The sequence below is a fragment of the Chrysemys picta genome, chromosome 4 (genome assembly GCF_011386835.1).
Source record: "Chrysemys picta bellii isolate R12L10 chromosome 4, ASM1138683v2, whole genome shotgun sequence".
In the NCBI taxonomy this organism is placed as follows: domain Eukaryota; kingdom Metazoa; phylum Chordata; order Testudines; family Emydidae; genus Chrysemys; species Chrysemys picta.
Window position 1 is genome coordinate 29647284 of NC_088794.1, and position 21776 is coordinate 29669059.

The following is a 21776-nucleotide window of genomic DNA, read 5'->3' on the forward strand; positions in this document are numbered from 1 at the left end:
CTGGCTGCTAACTCGGGACAACGGCAGGATCAGACATCCCAGCCCAGACTCTCTTCTCCTCACTGTTTGGCATTTGGATGGTCATCAGACCTATAGCATTCATGTTCGCAGGCCATTCAAACTATACTTAATCACAGCAGGGAAGAGTCTACCAGAAAATGTTACCTAGCCAAATGGGGATGTTTCTGTACCTGGGTGCAACAGAACCAGCTATCAGAGCCAGCAGGTAGTCCTGCTGTTTTAGCCCACCTCCTCTCAAGACATCGAGTTTTTCTGTTATCTTGCTGCAGGTCCACCTAGCGGCAATCAGTACATTCCATCCTCCAGTAGATGGCTACTCTGTTCTTACTCACCCAGTAACAACCAGGTCCCTAAAGGGTCGGCCTGGGACCTTCCCACCGATAGGGGAGCCAATACTGCAGTGGGACTTCAGTCTCGTACTTTCAATGCTAACAGGGCCACCTTATGAACCATTGGCCACGTGCTCAATGACCCACCTGTCTCTGAAGGTCGCCATGACATTGGCCAGGAGAGTGGGTGAGCTCGGGCCCCTCATGGCTGACCCGCCATATGCTAATATTCATCAAGAGAAGGTATCCCTTCACCTCCATCTGAAATTCATCCTGGAAGTAATTTCCGAGTTCCAAATAAACCAATTGATTCACTTATCGGTATTCTTCCTGAAGCCTCCATTTCAGGCCAGGACACTCCACCCCCTCCATGTCAGGCGAGCACAGGCATGCTACCTGCAAAGAATTACACCAGTTAGAAAATCAACTAGATTATCTGTTGCTCTAGCGGAGCGAGCCTGGGGACGTGTTACCTGCTGAGAGACTCTCTCCATGGATTTCTGGCTGTATACTCCTTTGCTATCAGGTGGCACATCTCCCTCCCCTTGGAGAAGGCCAGGGGCCGCTCCACTAGAGCCCAGTAGCATCTCCTCGAGAAGCGGCGATGCTGGACGTTTGTAAGGTGGCCAGTGGGAGCGTTACGCCTGGGGCCTAGCCTATGAAATTGCACTGGCCACCTGCGGGAAGGAGCGCGAGGCGGCAGGGGCCCGGGTGACAGTACTGGTGGAAGCCTCTAGACCAACGGGCAGGGTTGGGGCAAGGGGATCAGGATGGGGCAGGGGTGTGGAGTGGGGGGATCGGGATGGGATGGGGAGATTGGGATGGCTTTGAGGTGAAGGGATCGGGATGGGGTGGGGTTTGAGGGTCAGTGCTAAAGCTGCAGGTTGGAGGGGATCGGGATGGGGCAGGTTTAGGGCGGGGGGATTGGGATGGGGTTCGAGGGGCAGTGTTAAAGCTGCAGGTCATGGGGGATTGGCATGAGGCATAATTTGGGGTCGAGGGATTGGGGTGGGGTGAGGAGGTTTGGGGTCGGTGCTAACGCTGTGCTTAGGGAGGGTCCGTATGGAACATCCCTGTCTGGCCCCATCACCCAGGAGTGGACCTGGGATCGTTAGGTGCCCCCACCCCCGGAGCATGGCCTGCTGGGCCGGGAGTCCCTGTGCCTGACTCGCCGGGATGTGAGTCAAGGCCCGGGGTCACTGTGGCCTTTCTCCTCGTTCTCTCCTTCAGACGAGTCCTCTCTGAAGATGAACCACGTGGCTCACATCCCCCAGTCCCTTGCCAGCCACGCCGGGAGCTACATGTCCGAGGCACAGAGGGACGAGCACGGGGCCGACATGCTCAAAGCCGACCCCAGGGACACCTTCTTCCTCAGTAAGTGGGGCAGGGGCTCCCGGGAGAGTCTCTGCTGGTGGGGGAGTGTGAGGAGAGCGGGACTAGAGGGGGCAGGGATTTAACTCTCTCAGCTGGGAGAGGAGCTGTTAGTCTGTGCAGAGAAGGCGAGGAAATGAGGCTGGATAGGATTAGGTACCCAGGGAGCCCCTGCGCCCCTCCAGCTCCATGCCCTGGTGAGGGGCCACTCACAGATCTGGGCTGGGCTGGGCTGGACTATAGGGGCTGGGATGGGTGGTCTCCCAGGTTGTGTTGGGCTATAGGGGATAGGATGGGCAGTTGCCCAGACTGCAATGGGCTATAGGGGTTAGCCTGGGCTGGGCTGACCTATAGGGTCTGGGGTGGGCTATAAGGGTTGGGTTGGGCTGGGCTGGGCGGTCGCCCAGGTTGGGTTGGACTATAGGGAATGGGATGGGATGGGTGGTTGCCCAGGCTGCGATGGGCTATAGGGGATAGGCTGGGCTGGGCTGGGCTGCTCTATAGGGGACAGTGTGGGCAGGGCAGTTGTCCAGGTTGGGCTGGGCTCTAGAGGGCCATGTGGGTTTTCTCTACATATGGGGGTGGCTGAGGGCCCCCCGCGTGACACAGCCTAAGCCCTGACTTCCTCTCGCCCAGCTCCCCAGATCGAGGCGTCCCACGTGGAGAACGTGCTGGTGCCCTGCGCCTACAGCCCCACTTATGTGGTGAAGGACTTCCCTATCGCCCGCTACCAGGGCCTGCAGTTCGTAAGTGTCCGGCTCAGCCGGGTCTCTGCTCCCCTTCCCGCTCCTCGCCCTGTGAGGATCACCAGGAGATGTGGACATAAAACCCATGTGTCTGTGCCCCCAGGGCGGGCTGCAGGGCCTGCCCGAGGCTGTGGAAAGCCTCCCATTGGTTCTGGGGCTCTGGACCAGGCCCACGGGCACAGCTCCTCTGGTCTCGGCAAGTTGTCAGAGCTGCAGCACAGGGGCGTTGGGGTGCATGGAGCAGCCATGTCACAAGGGCCCCTGCGGTCCTGTTCTGTATCCTGCCGGCTCTGCAGTCACTACGCGCTCCCAGTGCTCTACTGAGGTGTGGGAGGCACCCCGCCCCCGGGCACAGGACTCCCTGCGCCAGCAGAGTACTCCTCCCTTGGCTCGCCCCCTACAGGCTGGGACGTGACCCCCGCGCCCCTTCCAGCCTGTCTGCCTTCTCCTCACCCACGCAGCAGCTGATGGGCTCGCCCTGCTGCCAAGGCGGCTGGTAGAAAGGGGTCATTGCTGTCTCTGTATCAAATCTGTCGGTGCTTCTAGGGACTGAAAGGAGACAGGCTGGCAGAGGGATAGAGCTCTCTGACACACAGGGGAGGGCACCATCCAATAGGGTCTCTTTATAAAGACCCCTTTACAGCCCTCCAGCCCTGCCCATTAAGTCCTCCATCTCTCACCTGTCCCAGAGGTGCCAGGCCCCTGCCAGTCCTCCCAATGCACACACCAGCTGGCTCCAAGTGCCTACAGCTCCTCTGAGGCAGTGCCCATCAAGGCCCTGTTCCTGCAGCCTCTGTCACAGGCGGCTGCAGTGCCAGGGAGACATGATGCCAACGCTGAATGGGCCGTCTCCTTCCAGTCCCCTCTCCTGCCCCAAGCTGTCTCTAGGGCCCCTCAGAGGAGCCGGCTGAGTGCTGGCCTGGCAGACGCCATGGAGGCGGCTTGGGCCATGGGCTGATGAGCGTCCGGCTTCTCTGCCAGGAGACGCCACAGTCCAAGGAGCTTGCGCCAACGGCCTCATGACCTCAGAGCCCTCACCAGGAGCGCCCACACCTGGACCCCTCCCTCTATCTCCTGCCACCCCCGGGGAATGCTGGTCGTGCCCCAGGGTGCACATGCTCTTGGTGACTCCTCTGCTCGGCTCCCCAGGTCTACCTCTCGTTCGTGTACCCCAACGACTTCACCCGCCTCACCCACATGGAGACGGAGAACAAGTGCTTCTACAGAGAGTCCCCCCTCTACCTAGAGAAGTGAGTGGGGGGGGGGGCAGGGAGGTTCAGCGGGGGCCCTGTGCTGGCACTGCTGCTATGGGAGCCGGGGGCTCTATGGCACGACAGAGAGAGCCCCTGGGCATGGGGCTTCTTAGTCCCAGGGCAGGGACGGCCCCAGAGAATCTCTGTCCCCAGCCCGGGTGCTCGCAGGGAGGAACCACACACTGAGCCTGGGCCTTGCTCTGCCAGGGGCCCTGCCGGGGGCCCAGCCAGGGTGCTGAGGGGGCCTGGGCCTGCCCACAGGGTGGGTGGTGGTTGAGAAACGGACCTCGTTTCCTAGGGAACCAGACTGTACCCACCAAGCCCATTCTTCAGGCTCTGCATCCTGTGCCAGGCCCCTTTCCAGACAGCAGCCTTCCTTCCCCGTGAGCCGGCTCGGGAAAGGCCAGACCAGGGGCAGATGCCCACTTTGCATCAGCTCTGACCCTCCCTCCCCCGCATCCCCGCAAGGTGCCTTGCCAGGAGCAGGGAAGCATGTTTCCTCTACCTACCGATTCGCAGCGAGAGATTGAGAGGAGAAATGTGGGGCCCACCCAGTGTCCGAGCAGCCCATCGCTCTGGGCTCGCAGCGGGGGGTGGGCGGATCAGGCCTCGCCCCCGGGCCCCAGAGTAAAACGAGTCTGGGGATCTCAGCTCTGGTCCTGCTGAGTGAGACGATATGAAGCTAAAGCAGTGCCTTGTTTGGAGTGGTTTGGTTTGGTTTGCCCTAGACTGTGCCAGTGTCAGTGCAGCTGTGTGTGCGCATCTCGGCGACGTTGTCCTTTACTTCTTTCCCCTCCCCCCCCCAGGTTTGGCTTCTACAAATACATGAAGATGGATGAGGAAGAGGAGGATCCTCGCCAGAGAGCCTTTCTCTTCCTGAACTCAGACAGTAAGCAGCCCTCGCACGCCCCGGCGACGCCGCTTGCCCCGCTGCCCTCCCTCTCTCAGCAGCGTGGGCCGGCGCAGGCATTCCGCCATGCTAGCAGGGACGGTGCTTCATGGCCTGGCACGCCAGGCTCTGTGCGTCGGCCCTGGAGCCCTGGTTGCTGAATTGGGCACCAGATGGGTGGTGGGAAGGAAGTCGCTAAGTCAGGCAGGGCTGGAGGGGAAGGCGGGGGGTCACAACACTGGAAGGAGTGAGCCCACTCGGACGGTCAGTGTCCCTGGGGCAAGGCCGGGTGGGAATGGAGAGTTCCTGCCTCTCTCCCAGCAATTCTGGATACTGGTGACGGAATCTGTGCTCCCATTTACTGATTGCTGCACCACTGAATCCTCTGGGCTTCATGGCTTTGCCTTGCCAGCCTCCACGTGCAGCTCACCCTGTACACTAGGGCCAGGATTCCCCCACCCTGGCCCCTCGCGGTGCTGGAACCTGCGCCCCCAACACATCCTGGTGGGATTCCCTCTCCCTGCCCCCTCGGGGCGCTCGGCCCCGTGCCCCCACTGCACCCCTGGCGGGATTCCCCCTCCCTGCCCCTTCGGGGCACTGGGACCTGCGCCCCCAACACATCCTTGGCGGGATTCCCGCACACTGCCCCCTCGGGGCACTGGGACCTGCACCCCCAACGCATCCCTGGTGGGATTCCCGCACACTGCCCCCTCTGGGCGCTCGGACCCGTGCCCCCAACGCACCCCTGGTGGGATTCCCCCTCCCTGCCCCCTCGGGGCACTGGGACCCGCACCCCCAATGCACTCCTGGTGGGATTCCCCCTCCCTGCCCCCTCGGGGCACTGGGACCCAAACCCCCAATGCACCCCTGGCGGGATTCTCCCTCCCTGCCCCCTCGGGGCGCTCAGACCCGTGCCCCCACCGCACCCCTGGTGGGATTTCCCCACCCGGCCCCCTCGGGACACTCGGATCCGCGCCCCCACCGCCCCCTGGTGGGATTTCCCCACCCGGCCCCCTCGGGGCGCTCCGATCCGTACCCCCAACGTACCCCTGGCGGGATTCCCACACCCAGCCCCCTCAGGGTGCTCGGACCTGCACCTCTGAGCATGATCACGTTGGCACCTCTGTGTCTTTGTGGCTGACTTTCCCAGTGTGCTCCTTGAGCCGGCGGTGAACCCCTATGTGGAGCTGTTTCCATCAGCCCACTGGAATCAATCAATGCAGCTGGAAAAGGGGGTTTCCTGCACGTGCCTCTGGGTCTCCTCCCCTCGGCTGCACCAAGGACCTTGGCGGCCTGGCTGGGAGGGTATTGGGTTCCCATCTCATTATGGGGGAAGTTGCGCTGGCAGCGCCACACTGATCTCCACCCACGAACGCGCACGACCCCTCCTGCAGTGTGCTGTGCGTTCCCAAGAGCTCTCCCTCATCTCACCCACACACGCGTCCTCGGCAGCCGGAAGGGAAAATCAGTGCCAGGCCAAAGCTGATTTCTGCTGAGACCTAATTGCCTTAAAACAGCATCAGTCATTTCTTTCCCCTCCAAGTCCCTCTGTGAGTGCAGCGTGTTAATCAGAGTAGCTCAGAGTTTCGCTGCCCCTTTGACCTGCAGCCCTGGCTTCTCCAAAGGAGTTCACAGAAGAATTCTGTGGCTGGGAGCAGCATGAATCCTCCTGCCCAGCTTTCAGTGACATCACTGTGCCATGGTTAGGATTTCTATACCCAGGGGTGCCAGAGCCCTCCCACTCACCTGCCTCGTGTGCAGGAATCGACCGGGGGCTCTCCCCAAGGAGGAACTGTTCCTGTTCTGAACGAAGGCAGCACGGTCTGAGAAATGGGCACAGGATTGGATGGGAGGGAGGGTGTCATCTGACTCTGCCACCCGTTTGCTGTCTGCCTTTGGGCCAGTCATTGCACCTTTCGGGCTCAATTTGCCCCCCCGTAAAATGGAGATGATAATCCATATCCCTGGGGCTAATTTGTTCATGTCTGCAGAGTGTTTCGGGATATACCAAGTGCTATAAAATGTAAACTCTCTGGGTGTGTCCATGTGGCAGCGTGTCTCCGAGCCCGAGTCTCCAGGCTTTAGCGCTACGACACTAAAACTAGCAGTGTAGATGTTCAGGCTTGGACTGGAGCCCAGCCTCTGATGCCCAGAGGGAGGGACGGGTTTCAGAGCCCAAGCCGGGATGTCTACAGAGCTGTTGGTAGCACCATATGGGAGCCCTGCAAGCCCAAGTCCGTAGACCCAGGCTCTGAGACTCACTGCTGGGGTTTAGGGGTTTTTGCTGTGTAGACAGCCGTGGCCTCAAAGGGGGTGTCTCTTTATCGTCGGGCTGAACAGTGCCCAGCACAGTGGGTCCCTGATCTCAACTGTAGTGTCTAGCTGCTACCATCATGCAAATCATAAATGAGCATAAGAAAAACCTTGGGTAGTAGTAGCAGCATTATATTATATGGCAAGGCAAACCCAGCTGTCATGTAAGTGTAGATTATAGTGGGTCTTATGCCAGGACTGAATTTGGTGTCGTGTGCTTATCTTAACCATGTAACTGCTGGTATAAATCAACACCCAGCACCTATAAACTGCATCATTTTATCCTTTGCTTTGTGTGTGTTGTGCCTCTGTTGCTGTTTGATGCCTTTGTTTGTCTCTCCAACTTGGCAAAAATGGAACCCTGAGGGAACTGAAAACCTCGCTCTCCCCATTTATAGCACGTCGCTAATAGACTCATCGACTTTAATGCCAGAAGGGACCATCGTGATCATCTAGTCTGACCTGAAGATCGCAGGCCACAGAACCTCCCCCACCCACTCCTGCAATAGCCCCTAACCACTGGCTGAGTTCCCAAAGTCCTCAAATCTTGATTTAAAGATTTCAAGTTACAGACAATCCACCATTCACTCTAGTTCAAATCAGCAAGTGACCCATGCCCCAGGCTGCAGAGGAAGGTTAAACCCTGCCCCCTGTGTCTGCCAATCTGACCTGAGGGAAAATTCCTTCCTGACCCCAAATATGGCGATCAGTTAGACCTGGAGCATGTGGGTGAGACCCACCAGCCAGACACCTGGGAAAGAATTCTCTGTAGTAACTCAGAGCCCTCCCCATCTAACCTTTCATGTGTGCCCTTGAGGGGCGTGAGGGTTAGTTTATTACTGTGTAGAAACATCTTTCAGATCCTCTGCTGGAAAGACCAAAACACCATCGCAGTTATTTAGTCCAGTAGCAAAATCAAGAATCTCTCCCTTGGTGATGGGGTTGAAACAAGGGAACGGAGCCAACACATCAGAGTTTCTGCCAGTCAATCCAAGAACCAGAGATTGATACCGCTGACAAATGGACACCGTATTAATTGTTGTTATGATTTATTACTTGTCTGATGGGAGGCCCCATCTACGCTCAGGGTGTGCTGGGTGCTGTCCGTACACCTAGTGAGACAGTCCCTGCCCCAGTGAGCTTACTGTAAGCAGACCAGCCCGACAATCAAGGGTCCAATCCCAGATTCCTGGCTGATCTGGACATCCCAGGGTCACTTCTCTGGCCAATAAAGTATCCCTGAATAATGCTAACAAATGAATAACACCTTGCTCTTCTCTAGCCCTGTTCAGCAGGAGATCTCAAAGTGCTTCCCATTCTATCATGTCTTCATCTCTGTGCGGCGGGACAGTGCTATTGTCTCCATTGCACAGATGGGGAGCGGAGACTAAATAACGTGCCCAAGGTCACACGAGGAGTCTGTGCCGGAGCAGGGAATTGCACGTGGGCCTCCCAAGCCTGAGGATAGCACCGCAGCCACTGGACTCTCCTTCCTTGCCATCCCAAGAAGGGGCTAGATTCTGAGCTCCTTTGTCAGCCGACTGAAGCCTAGGGCTGCAGGGCGTGGTGGGACGTTAGGGCACAATCCCACCTATGCGGGTAGCTAGGCAGGCACCCCCTGCCCCCCGATCACGTTCTCACAAGAGCCCCCACAGCGGCCTGGCTGCTGGGATCGGTGCCTCCCTGCACGGGCTCCACCTGTTAAGACTCAGTAATAATTTGTCTGCTCTGGTAGCTGGGTGGGGTTTGATGGCCTGCGATGCGTCTGGGCTCAGACTAGAGGGCCTGGTGGTCCCTTCTGGCCTGAAATGCTCTGGCTGTGACCCACTGCTGGGGGTTAGCACACTGCAGTGGCCTGCACTTGGAGAATCCGAGTCCCAGGTGCTTTTTGAATCCAAATGCCTCGGGATCTCGTCTGTTTCACTGGCCTACTCTAGGTGTGTTTGCTTTGCAGGTTTCCTGGAAGAGGAGGAGGAAGGAGCAGACAGTCCTGAGCCCACAGACCTGCCTCCTGACGCCAAGGAGAAGACCCCCAGGGGGCCGAGCTCACCCCTGGGCACTGGGACCAAAGGCAAAGGGCTCCCTCTGGCTGCAAGGGATTACGGGGGCAATGTAGACTACTACACTTTCCGCCACCAGCAACAGGCGGTTCATGAGGAGGGTGCCGCGCCAGGGCAGCCGCGAACCCAGGACGTCCACAACGGGGCCAGCCCCAGCTCCGCAGCCACAGCCGGAGATTCCCAGGGCTATGAGAATACTCCCCCTTTACGAGAGCAGGCTCTGATCCGGGGGCGCTCCCTCAGCTGGGCGCGCAAGGAGCCGGAACAGGCAAACGCTGGGGTGGAAGACAAGCTGGGGCTGCTGGCGTCGTCAAGGCGGGGCAGTGTCCTAAGCCGCCAACCCCACCTCTCCATGCCCATCTTTGGGGGCAAAGCCAAGCCACAGGGCCCAAGCAGGCTCCTCGCACCCGTGGAGGAGAAAAAGGCCAAGAAGGAGACCAAGAAGCCCCAAGAGAAGGTATATGTGACCCGGCTGCAGCCTGGCAAGCGCAAGGCCCCAGTGCAGGAGGCCACCTTCCCCGATGTCTTCCTCTACCCTAAGCCACTCAGGAGGGTGCACCTGAACTCAAGGGCCCCCCAGAGGCGCTCCGCCCCCTCCACCAAGCTCCGCACCATCCCCGGCCACAGGGCGCCCTGGCTCCCAGGCAACGGCTCCAGGGAGACGGATCCGTCCAAGAGGAAGAGCCCCAGGACCAGCATCAGGAAGTGGGAGCAGCTGTACAGGCATGAGGACCCCGAGGCTGTGGGCGAGCGGAGGGCACGGCCCAGCATACAGCTGCCACCAGTCGAGGGGCTATTTGGCAAGGAGGCCCTGGAGGTCCCCACCACCACCCCAGCCAGGACCGCGGCAGCGGCTGCCCTGGATTACAACTCCTCAGAGACGGCCCTATTGGCCGGGGTGCGGGTGACTTCCTTCCTCAGGATGTCGGAGGTGACGGCGTCGCAGCAGGAGGGCCCGGGCAAGGCCCAGGAGGAGGAGGAGGAGGAGCTGTCAGACTACAGCTATGAGAACTCGGAGCTGCAGCCGAGCTGGCTGGAGGACTCCATCAACTGGCAGAGGACGTTCAGTGTGAGCTCGGTGGACTTCGAGCTCCTGCGCTCCGACTGGAACGACCTGCGCTGCAATGTCTCGGGCAACCTGCAGCTGAGCGAGAGTGAGGTGGTGGACGTGGTGGCCCAGTACATGGAGAAGCTCAACGAGAAGAATGGGGGGTAGGAAGAGAAATCGTGGAGCTAGGCCCAGGGCTGCCACCAGGGCCAGGGGGACCAGCCGGGCTAAGCTCTGCTCAGTCCTGCCCCCACATGGGCAGGCAAGAGATCAGGGTGGTCTTCATGGTCATCCAGCCCTGGCTACACACACTCCACTCCCCCAACAGATCCTCAGCCCTGTACCTCCTGGGGTGAGGGGGGAATGCAGCCATGAGCTTCCCCACCCTGCTCTCCCACCCCACAGAGCCTGCCCTCGTGGGAGTGGGGGTGCTCTCCTGGCCTGGATGATGCCCCCACTGGAAGGGTGGGAGCGGGGCTGCACATTGTCATTCAGCTAGCCAGGCTGTGGGGGGCAGGGTCCCTGGTGTGGGGTGCGGGCCTGGGCCTCGCCTGGGAAGGTGACAGTGTCGGCGTTGCTCTCTCTTCCCCCAGGATCTACACCCTGCTGCGCATCGTCAACGTGGAGAAGCGGCGAGACACGGCGCGGGGCAACCGCTACCTGCTGGAGCTGGAGCTGCTGGAGCGGGGCCAGAGGACCGTGCGGCTCTCGGAGTACGTCTATGTCCTGCTGCACCAGGGCAGGCCGGCCGACAGCACCGAGGCCAACCCCGAGGGGCCCACGCTCGTGGCCACCGAGCCCCAGCCCAGCCCCTGGAGCCTGCTCTACGGGAAGCCCATCCTGTGCCGACCCCTGCCGCTCAGCTGGAGGCAGGATGTCATGGTGCACTTCGTGGTGCCAGGTGAGAGCGTAGCTGAGGCCGCGGTGGGGGAAGGGGCATTATCTGCACCCTCCTCCTAGGGACCAAAGGTCCCCCCAGGCTGCCACCTGCACCAGGACCTCTGGGGTCATTCAGAGCATTAGATGGACCCAAAGCCCAGGCCCCAGTGGGCAGCGGTTGGCTGCATGAGGCGCACAGGCTGTGGTGGCTCACAGGAGTATCTGGGAGGCCTGCTCCCCTTGTGCACACAGGCCACGGCTGCTCCTCCAGGGCTGCCCAGCAGCAGAGACTCAGGCCTGGTCTGCGCTAGGAAATTAGGTCAATATAACTACACCGCTCGGGGGGGAGGGGCAAAAACCCAGCTCCCGAGCAACCCAGTTAAACCCACCTAACCCCTGGTGTAGACAGCGCTTGGTATAGAATGGGGGGGGGGGGGGGGGTCTGGCTCTCAGCCCTGGGGACTGGGAGTGGATCCCTGGGGAAGTGGTTGGGGCTCTGGCTCTTGGCCCAGGGGATGGGGAGTGGATCCCTGGGGGGTTGCTAGGGGTCTGGCCCTCGGCCCAGGACGATGGGGAATGGATCCCTGGGGGGTTGCCAGGGGGGCGGGTCTGGCTCTCAGCCCTGGGGACTGGGAGTGGATCCCCGGGGAAGGGCTGGGGGTCTGGCTCTCGGCCCTGGGGACTGGGAGTGGATCCCCGGGGAAGGGCTGGGGGTCTGGCTCTCGGCCCTGGGGCAGGGAATAGATCCCTGGGGGGTGGCTGGGGCGGGGGTCTGGCTCTCAGCCCAGGGATGGGGAGTGGATCCCTGCGAGGTGGCTGGGGGTCTGGCTCTCAGCCCAGGGATGGGGAGTGGATCCCTGCGAGGTGGCTGGGGGTCTGGCTCTCAGCCCCGGGGCAGGGCATGGATCCCGGGGCAGCGCTGATCCTGGCGGTGTCTGCTTGTGTGGCAGTGAAGAACCAGGCGCGCTGGGTTCAGCAGTTCATCGTGGACATGGCCGGCCTGTACTGGAACACCAAGGACGCCAACTTCAATGTCATCCTGGTGGACTTTGAGAGTGAGGACATGGACGTGGAGAAGGCTCTGCAGGAAGCCCGACTGCCTCGGTAACAGAGCAGGGAGCCCCAGAGCCCTTCCTTGCCGCTGTCCCTCCCCACCAGTGCCAAGCTCAGCACCTTCTCCCTGCCAGACCCCCAGCCCCACAAACGGGAGCCTGGGCCCAAAGTGCACCCTCCACCTCTGGCCTCACCTGTGGCAGACACGCCCAGCAAAGCCCTGCAGCAGCTGGGGAAGGGAGTCCCAGGCAGCACGGAGGTGACCTCTCTCCTCCCTCCCAGAGTCCTTGCACTGCTGGAGGAGCTGAATGCAGAGCAGCAGCTTTGGCCCTGGTTTCCCTGGCGCTTGTGGAAGCCCGAGCCCCAGACGCTGTGTGTGTAACCGCACCCCGGGGAGCTATCGCCGAATGCCCTCGCAATGAGCCGCCTCGTTCTACCCAGCCAACTGGGTCTGGACTGGCATCTAGCATCCCCGGCCGTGGCTGTGAGGCTGTCTCCCTACACACACACACACGCTGTTTGTGCTGCTGCTGCTGTTGTTTGTGTCGCAGGGGTGGCCAGAGGCCCCACTGAAGATCATGGTCACATTGTGTCAGGTGCCATCCAAACAGGCAGATAGACGCTGTCCCTGCCCCAGCGAGTCTGCAGGCTGGTTGCTTGCTGCTGTACTCATCTATACTGTCACCCCTGACTCCACCCCGACTGCCCTCCCTTCTCCTGTGCCTTTAGCCCCAAGCATCCTGCACCACAGGACGCATTGCGATCAGCAGACCTGGCACTGCGAACCCTGCAACCCGGCTTCTTTTCTGGAGACAGCGTCCCATAGGTGGAGTGTGCCCCCTGCTGAATGGCATTGGGATGGGCCATGACCGTGATTACCCAAAGGACATGGGAGGGGACACCCCTGAACCTCTCCGAGTGTTGAGGGTCTGGTTGATCCAGGGGGATCTTCCCTGCAGACATACTGTGCCAGTGCGCAGCTGATGCTGCAGGTGATCTCGGAGCCAGGCAGACTGCAAAGGGGCTAGCAGGCAAGAGGGGCCTACGAGCTGGGGAGAGGAAGAGAGCCATGTAGCTGCTAACGGTCTGCGCACAGAACCCCCTGGCTGCCCTGCTTGGCTCCCCACACCCCCAGCCCATCTCTGGGCAGCCACCGCGCTCTGTGCTGTCCCTCTTTGGAAAGCCCCTGCTACGTGAAGCAGAGCCCTGTCCCCAGCAGCAGTCAGGGGTGTGAGCCCATCTGGCCATGCGTGTAACGGCACCCCCAGGTGGGGGGTGGGGAGGGGGTTAACCTGGGACCTTTCGATCTAAAAGCAAGAGCCTTTGCTGCCTGAGCTAAAGAACCAGAAGGCTGTAATGGCCTCTCAACCGTAGGTAGCCCCTCGAGGGGGCAAAGAGTCGCACTGTGTTAGCCTGCGAAAGGCTTCCTGGAGCTCAGCTGGGTTCCCTTGGCTCAGTGGCCCCTGGTACCCTCCAGACAATTCCTCTCCTGCCTCAGTGTCCCTGCCTGGAGACTCCCCGTGGTCACTCAGCCCAGCAGTGCCCACTGAGCTCTGTCCCTACAAAGCCCCCAGCTCGGCTCCCCTCTCCCTGCTGCTGCTGACTGTCTGCGTTGTTCTCAGGTATCAGTACTTGAAGCGCACGGGGAACTTCGAGCGCTCGGCAGGGCTGCAGGCCGGGGTGGACTCCATTGAGGTGAGAGATGGTGGGAGGGCTCTGGCTCTCCAGAGCCGCTGGCCTTGTCCCGTCCTGCCCCCAGGGGCTTGCTGTGGGCTGTGCCGCCTGGTCATGGCCTCTCTCTGCGCTTGGTTCCCTCAGGACGGGCGCAGCATCGTGTTCCTGTGTGACCTGCACATCCACTTCCCCCTCAACATCCTGGACAGCATCCGCAAGCACTGTGTGGAGGGCAAGCTGGCCTACGCGCCCATCGTCATGAGACTGGGCTGCGGGAGCTCTCCGCGGGACCCCAACGGTAACACCCCCAGTGCACGGATACTCTCACAGCGGGAAACGCGCTGGGCTTTCACATGCAGGGAGCCAGCACCCCAGGGCGGGAGCCGCTAATGGACTGAGGCAGCTAACGGTGCAGGCAGCGTGGCAGGGCTCCTGGTGCAGCCACTCAGCGCTGTGCTGCTGAAACCTATTACATGAGCAACCCGCTGCTACCTAAATTCTGTTCCAGGTCCAGGCTGGTTGCTTTAAGGAGTCAGGCTACACTGGTGTTAGAAATTCAGCATCTTCCCTGCTCCTCCTTAAACCTGCACGCCCTTCCCCTCTGTGATTACTGCTGCGCCCCAAGGCTGGGGGCGGGGGGTGAGCAGGAATAATAATGCTGGGGGCTTCTTAAGGGAGGGTGGCGGACTGCTCCCGGAGCCTTAACTACGCCTCACGCAGCCCCTGCAGGGAGGGGGTAGCATCCCCCCTTCCAGTTACAGGGCGTGATCTGCTCAAGGTCTTACAGCGAGGCAGGAATTGAACCCAGGAGTCCTGACTCCTGCTGTAAACCCACCCAGCCCTGCCCTCTAACTGGCTCTGACCTCCCCAGCACCGGATTGTGCTGTCGCCCAGTGAATCTGGCCGGGGGAGGTTGCAGGTTTGTTCAATACAGCTTTCACCAGTAGGAATTGCTGTTGCTTTTTCCCTTGTCCACTGCGTAGCCTAATCCAGCACGTTGTGTTGTGAGAGGCACACAGAGGCTGAGCAGCACTGTGACTAGGCTCCTCTCTGCTCTCACACAGTCCTCTCAGAGACCTTCCCTTCGGAGAGACCGTCATGTCATTTATTCACGGTGCCTCCCCTCACCGCCTTCTACCTCCTCACGCAGCCGTACAGAGTCAGTCTTCCCAGGGGTGGGGGTGGGAAGAGGTCCACCCACACAGAGCGCTCCCTCTATCAGACCCAGCTTGCCTTGCCTTCCTGGGCTCTTTTATCCAGTCTCCTTGTTAATGGGCTAATTAGCTTGTTAGTTGCCCGGTCCCAATCTGATCTGGTAATCAGCAACTCCTCTTCTCACTCAGGCTGTCCCCAGGAGCCTAACTGGCTAAACAGTGACCAGAGTGCTCTGCCAGAACTCTGCCACAAGGACTAATAATCTGTCTCTTATCTAGCACTGGGCCCCCTTAGATCTCACCATGCTCTCCAGAGGAAGGGATCGGCTATCCATTTGACAGATGGGGAAACTGAGGCACACAGGGGTGTGGTGATGGGGATCACAGCCATGCCACTTGCTGGCTTTCAGGGCGTAGTTCTAATGTGCTAGCACGCTCCGGTGCTGGTATTATTTATATAGGCCCCACTTCAGCAAGACCCCAGTGCAGGAGCTTTAAGTGCCCGAGTGGTCTCACTGACATCAGTGGCACTACTCATGTGCTTACAGTTAGGCACATGCGTCAGCCCCATGCTGACTGGGCTTTTATACGGAGGTTGAAGCCGCTCTCAGAACAGAAAAATGAATCCCGGTCCCAAAGAGCTCGGAGTCCAGAGCCTCTGTTTGACTTCAGACTGTCTGCAAATCGGGCCCCTTTAGTGTCTCCCATAGGGCACCCCAAGTTACTAGCCCCTTCTGAAATTCCTGGCCTAAATGCACAAGCAGGCCCAGCCCGGGCACCGAGTGTGGTCACTGGTGCGCAGAGACTCTCCGATTGGAGGTGTTCTTAGCAGCGATCTGGTGGAGGCAGTGGGGGCTGGGTGTAGGTTGGAGGGGAGCTGTTCTGAGCAAAGGGGACACCTTGGTGGGAGGCGTGGAATGAGCAGAGGAGACAGCAGGAACAGTCCAGAGAGGGGCCGGGGCTGAGCTCGGGGAGCGGAGGGGGGGTGAGCGGGGAGAGGGATGGAAGCAGCGCCCTGGCGTGCTCTGAAGCTGCGGATGAGAAGCTGCCTTGACCGGACTGCGGGACGGGGGGATTGAGCAGCCTGCTGTGTGTGCAGGGAGCTGGCACTGGATCCCAACGTAGGGAGCAGCGGTTCAGCAGGCTGGAGCCGCACAGCAGCGCTGCCCGAGCACAAGCTTCTTCAGCCTATTTTGTCACTACGTTCCCAGGGAGCTGCCGGCGGGGCAGGGCTCATCACCAGTAAATATCCCAGCTCCTTGAGGTTCTACCTGTCTCTTTCCCTCATGGTGCTGACCACCCCAGCTGCTCAGGGTCTGGCTGGAGGTGGTTTCCTCCAGAGCCTCCCCTGGAGAGCTAGCTGGAGCAGTGCTCTCCCTCCTCTGCCCCCTGCAGCACACCTGCCCCTGCACGCTGGCTGTGAGCTGGGGGGCCGGTTTGATCCCATGCCGTACGTCTGGCTGAGTGTGAGACAGCTCCTTTAAACTGGATCCCTCTGGCTCTCAGCAGCTGCTTTCCTGGGCTGCACTCTCAGGCGAGTGCCTGCACTGGGAGAGGGCCAGCTGGGTGTTTAGTGCATGTACAGCTTAGCCTTTCTCCTCACACGGGGGCTGCAGGCACGTAGCAGTGCCACACTGGATCCGACCTGACGCCCATCCAGGTCAGTGTCCTGCCTCTGACAGGGCCCAGCACCTGCTGCTTCAGAGGAAGGTACAGCAGCCCTGGAGTGAGCAGTTAGCTGAGTGCCAGTACCTGCGAACTCAGGAGCTCATGTGCGAGAATGGGGCCTCAGTCTCACCTTCGGGGGGACCGGTTTGCTCTATGGGGCCGGGATCGGAGGCCTCTCCGTGCTTGCATGCTGCTGTTGGTTTCCAGCAGAGGGCAGCGTGGCTTCAAAGGATGGCAGAGCCCGGAGGGATCTCAGTGCTACCGCCTGGCTGGGCTTTGGAGCAGCCCCGCTCCTTGCCCTGCCCTCCCCTGTTGCACGGAGCCCCCTTCCCACCTGAGACCTAGCGAGTCACCTCTCTTCCCTCCTTCCTCAGGCTACTGGGAGGTGAATGGATTCGGCCTCTTTGGGATCTACAAGTCGGACTTTGACCGCGTTGGGGGCATGAACACGGAGGAGTTCAGAGACCGCTGGGGCGGGGAGGACTGGGAGCTACTGGACAGGTACGGTTGGCGGGGCCTCCTGCCCAGCGCCTCTTCCCTGCCAGGGGCAGCTGCGTGTTGGCTGGGCATGGAGACTGGCCTAATGCCCTCCAGACACACATGGCTGATTCGGGGACCTGGGAGAGAAGATGCTGCGTGGGGGGGGGGTTAACCCCTCTGTGGCTCTGTGACTCTGAGGGGCTTTTTGGTGGTACCACACAATGAGGGAGGGGGAGTAGGGCGTGAGCTCAGCTTGCCCTGTCCTGTGACCCAGTTTTCTCATGCCTGGGTACAGAGCTTGGCATGGGCAGCAGTGGGTGCCAGGAGCAGCAGGCACACCAGCAGGAGAAACAGGGCTTGTGTGGAGCAAATCTGCTTGAAACATCTCCAGTACATTTTTCCTTTAAAGGGGGGGGAAAATGGATTTGTGCTCTCCCCTTTTTCCCCTCCATGCTGATACATAAATTACCCAATGGTGGTGGGGAGGGCATAGCGGCTGGAGACTTTCGAAAAGCCAAGTTAGGGCGTCCCTGACTTTGTTAGAGGACTCCTTGGAGGTCTCAGAGATGGCCATTGTACTGAGTGGGGAGCGCTGACTGTATCAAAGAAAGCTTTCCTCCGACACGTTCCTGAGGTGTTTGAGGTCAATGGGTGTTAGCAAACACAGCCCCAAGGCAGTGCGCTCGGGACACTGAACGAAAGCCTCTTCCTCTCTCAGGGAACCAGGTTTCATGTGCCTTTGAGGAAGGGGTGAAAAAAAACCCCAGGGGCTTTGCTGTGGCTGCGCCCTCTTCACCGCGCTCTCCTAAGCTTTGTCTCCCTCTCCCCGTGCAGGGTCCTGCAGAGCGGGCTGGAGGTGGAACGCCTGCGCCTCAGGAACTTTTACCATTACTACCACTCCAAACGCGGCATGTGGAACTCCCGCAGCAAGAAGGTGCCCAAAGACTAGGGCCTGGGCCCTGCTGCCGGCCACGCCCAGGGCTCCTCTGCACGCCAGGGCAGGAGGAGGCTGTTCAGCAAAGCCAGCCAGCTGCCTCGGCTCTGCCACCTTGAGCCCGTGGGAGTCGTCTCCGGGCCACTGGTGGTGCCTCTAGACACCGTGCTGGAGCGAGAGGCTGGGGATTTCTCCAGAGCTCTCTAAACAAACCGCAGTTACTTTGGGGGGGGGGGAAGTTGTGATTTTTCTTAAGGCTTCTAATTTCTTAGTGAGAAACCAGTTTATTAACTCATTAGCACTGAGGGTCAGGGATCCTGTCAGAGGGAGGGAGCCAACCAGCCCCTCATGCTGCCCCCAGCCCCTCAGGGAGCGGGGTAGTAAAAGAAGGCTTGGAGCAAACCCTACCACTCAGCAGCAGTGCTGGGGCAGGAGGGGAAGTGGCAGCAGCCCCAGTCCGGCTGCCCTGGGTACCGACCCAGGAGCCAGCCCCTGGAGAGGAGGTGGAGAAGGGGCTTATCAGACTGGCAGCCGGGTTTCCCTCTGGGGCCAGCCCTGCTAAGTGACGCTGGGGAGGTGCCCAGGTTCACAGGGTGCCACACTTGCTGTACCTGTGCCACTGCTGCACCCCTTGTGGGCAGCATGAGTCGTAGCAAGCTTCCACGCACCCCTCTTCGGTGTGGCCGGGAGAGGCCAAGCTCCCTGTTCCATAGCGGACTAGGAGGCGAATACACAGGGCACATGCTGTCCGTGCAGGGTTCCCTAGGGAGACGGGATCCTCGCTGGGTACTCGGCGGGTGAACATACTGCGTGGAGGAGGTCTGGGGGCGGATTTGTGAGCAGGGCCTTACAGCTCGCTGGCCCCGTGCCTGTCGCACTCGAAAGGGGAAGAGTGAGCAACGGGGTTGTATGATGCCAGCGCATCGTGGCTCGTTGCCCCATAACCTTCAGAGACTGGTGCTGTGCCCTATGGGCCACAAGCTCTCTGGTCAGGAAATCCCCCAGCCCCAGATCTGCAGTCAAAAACCCGGGCGGCTCCTGAAGCTGTTGGTGAGGTGGGGCCGGGCAGAGCGGCTGATCCAGGCTCACTGTGCCTAGCTGCCCAGCAGTCGGGAGCTGTCCCACCCCTGGCTGGAGCCCAGATCCGCTCTATGGGCATCTCCTCATGAATTCAGCTGGGAGGGGCGTCCTCAGAGCGCCCCCGGGGGCATTGCAGGGGATGAGCTATAAACTCACCTCTGTCCCCTTCTCTTCCCTTCCATCCATGTCCAAAGGGCTCTTGTCCCACAGCTCAGCCCTTCTCGAGCACAGTGAGACGCCGCGGTGCCTGCGGGTGAACCAGACAGCAGCTCAGGTGCAGGGCGCTGCTTCCTGGGCCTGGTAGCGTTTAAGGGGGGAGGGAATGGGCTGGTGAATGCAGCGCCCCGGAGAGATTCTCTGCCAAGCCATCCCACTGCCTTCAGCTTCTCTCCCGCTGCTGCTGCTGGCCCCTCTGTGGGGGGAAGGGAGGAGGACAGTACACAGCGGGACGGGTGACACCAGCACCATGAGCAAAGGCGGCGGGGGGGAGCTCTGCTATGGGCAAAGGAGGTGGGGGAGGACACAGGGATGAAGCGCAGCCCCGGAGAGGCCGAACGCTGCTACTAATGTCCCAATCCCAGCCTGGGGAGAGCATTAGCTGCTCTTACGCTGACGCGCCTCCCTCCGCCGTGTGGGGCTGGGGGGAGCAGCCAGCGGCCCAGCGCAGGCTCATGGTCGTGGCAGGATGGGACTGGCTGCATGACACCTACAGGACGCTCATGTTGTTGACATTCCCAGTGCAGCCCCTGGGGAGGGCTGGTTGGAGCCCGCTCCCCGGGGGGCTGAGAGTCCCCCCTGGAGAGGGCCCGAGGCAGGAATCGGAGCAGGGAGGGCGAGCAACGTTTCCAAGCTAATTTCTGTGAAATTATGAGGTAGGAAGCTGTTTTCAGGAGGTTATGTCTGTTTTGTTTTTTATTATTAAAAAATAAAAGGAATGTCTTGGTTGGGGTTTCCCTTCCGTCTCTGCTTCCTTCCTTTGCAAATGGACCAGGGGGCGACAGGCGCTCGGAGCAGCGTAAAGCCGTCAGCTGCTGCTGCACAGGTAGACTATCAACTTCCAGCCACTCTCCCCAGCAAATACCAGCACGGGTACCCTGCGTCATGGGCAGTTAGCAGGGCTTGAAGCCAGGACCTTACACACCAGCACACAGCCTCCTGCTACCGGATCTAACAGGAGAAGCCCTGGCACCGGCAGCAGTAGCAGGCAGTTATCCTTGGCCATGTCACAAGGCGGTACACAATTTACAGCCATGTTACCGCAAGCCAGAAACCAGAGGTAGCCATGGCCCAGGGATCTCTGTGAATTCCCAGGCACTAGGCAGCCATTCAGAACATGTGCAGAGCTATGGTGCAGCAGATGGTTAGCACTCCGACACCAGGGGGCTGGGCACATTGCAAACACTGCTAGATTGGATTGGGTGGCTAGAAGGTATTGTTGCTATTTGTGGGGCTAGACAGAATGTGTTGTTCTCATTTGCATTAGAGTAGCTCAGTGGTTTTCAATCTTTTTTCATTTGTGCATGACACAGGTGGGGTGGAAGGAAACTGGGAGGGGGATGGGCTTGTGGTTCTGGTGCTGGGCTGGGACCCAGGAGATCTGGCTTCAATTCCCAGCCCTGCCTACATAGAAAAGCTTCCCTGGTGGAAACGAAGGGGTTAAACAGGTGCAAGCCCTTGTATGGCCACCTTAGTCCAGTCTGAGTGGCTTTATTTCAGTCAGCTTAAGTCAAATGGGGACAGGGATAAACTAAACTGCAACAAGCCCCCCTTAAATTGCAATCAGTGTGTCCACACAGGGGTTTAACTGAACCTGCACGAGCGTGTATAAACCCGGGCCCTACATCTCTCTGGGCCTCGGTCCCGCTTTGGAAATGGGGGTAACACTTCTCCCCTCCTTCCACCCGTTGTCTGTCTCCACTGGCTGCTCTGTGGAGCAGGAAGTGCCTTACGCTGTGTTTATACAGCACCTCGCGCAGTTCGGCCTGTAGCCATCCCTCTGGAGCAGAGGTGACGAGCGTGCTGAGGTAACAGGCCAGGCCGGGGGTTGGGATCTAGGTTCTCAGGCCCCAAGAAGGCAGCAGAGCAAAGAGTCATGGACAAAAGGTGTGTGTGTGCTAACAAATCCCTCAGCTCAGCCCTGGTGGGGGTTAAGGGGATGCAGCAGATGCCCTGGGTGTGGCAGAGTCGGGCACAAATCTACTCGGAGGGAATTCAAATCAGCTGCCAGCTGACGGTGCGCACATGGCGGGGAAATCAGTGGCAGGAGGCTAAGAGAAAGGCTTTCAGTTGCGGGGAGGAGAGAGGGCTGCTTCTGGTCCGTTTAGCACCAGTAAATTCACAGCAGTTGGTGTCCCTGACGCAGTGTTTGTAGATTAGTTATAACGCCCCCCGTCAGTGACAGTAACACTCGGGGCTTTTCAGCTTCCCAGGGCTTGAGGAAGTGTTAGCAGCTCTTGGGAGCTAAGGAACTTACTCTGATCATCTCCATATGACTGATGGGCGCAGTGACTTGACTAAGGCTGTCCCCCTCCGCAATGGCTGTTGTTCATTCTGTTGCATTTATTGGCAAAAAAGGACGGGAGCCAGGAGCAGAACCCCGCAGGTCCTAGCTCCTGCCCCGTCCCCTGCCCCAGCTCAGGTCTGCCTAGCTAGAGAGGGGAGCCCAGAGGTCAACCTGCATTTGCGGGGAGAGGTGCTGGGACAGACTCAAACTGCAGCGGAGCAGCCAAGCGACAGCATCTCCCCGTCCCCTTTGCCCACTACCATTGGGAGCCTGAGCAGCTTGGGAGGTGGCAGTTAAAATCCTGCCATGCTTTGGAGTGGT

The 21776-nt window shown here is 59.9% G+C and overlaps 1 protein-coding gene across 6 annotated transcripts in view; it reads left to right on the forward strand.

Moving 5' to 3' along the window:
- B4GALNT4 (beta-1,4-N-acetyl-galactosaminyltransferase 4) overlaps positions 1 to 19906 on the forward strand; it is a 129762-nt gene extending 109856 nt beyond the window's left edge. For 4 of the 6 annotated variants that reach the window (XM_008175126.4, XM_024111621.3, XM_065591863.1 and 1 more), the window contains exons 10-20: positions 1581 to 1724; positions 2358 to 2467; positions 3617 to 3717; positions 4527 to 4609; positions 8877 to 10194; positions 10624 to 10931; positions 11860 to 12013; positions 13585 to 13657; positions 13781 to 13934; positions 16833 to 16959; positions 17773 to 19906. In XM_008175126.4, coding sequence (XP_008173348.3) covers positions 1581 to 1724; positions 2358 to 2467; positions 3617 to 3717; positions 4527 to 4609; positions 8877 to 10194; positions 10624 to 10931; positions 11860 to 12013; positions 13585 to 13657; positions 13781 to 13934; positions 16833 to 16959; positions 17773 to 17887 — 2687 coding nt within the window. In that variant the 3' untranslated portion in view covers positions 17888 to 19906. Of the gene's footprint in view, positions 1 to 1580; positions 1725 to 2357; positions 2468 to 3616; positions 3718 to 4526; positions 4610 to 8876; positions 10195 to 10623; positions 10932 to 11859; positions 12014 to 13584; positions 13658 to 13780; positions 13935 to 16832; positions 16960 to 17772 lie in introns of those variants that run through there. The other 2 variants (XR_006177213.2, XM_042862099.2) reach the window with 2 other exon arrangements.
- The last annotated feature ends 1870 nt before the right edge of the window (positions 19907 to 21776 follow it).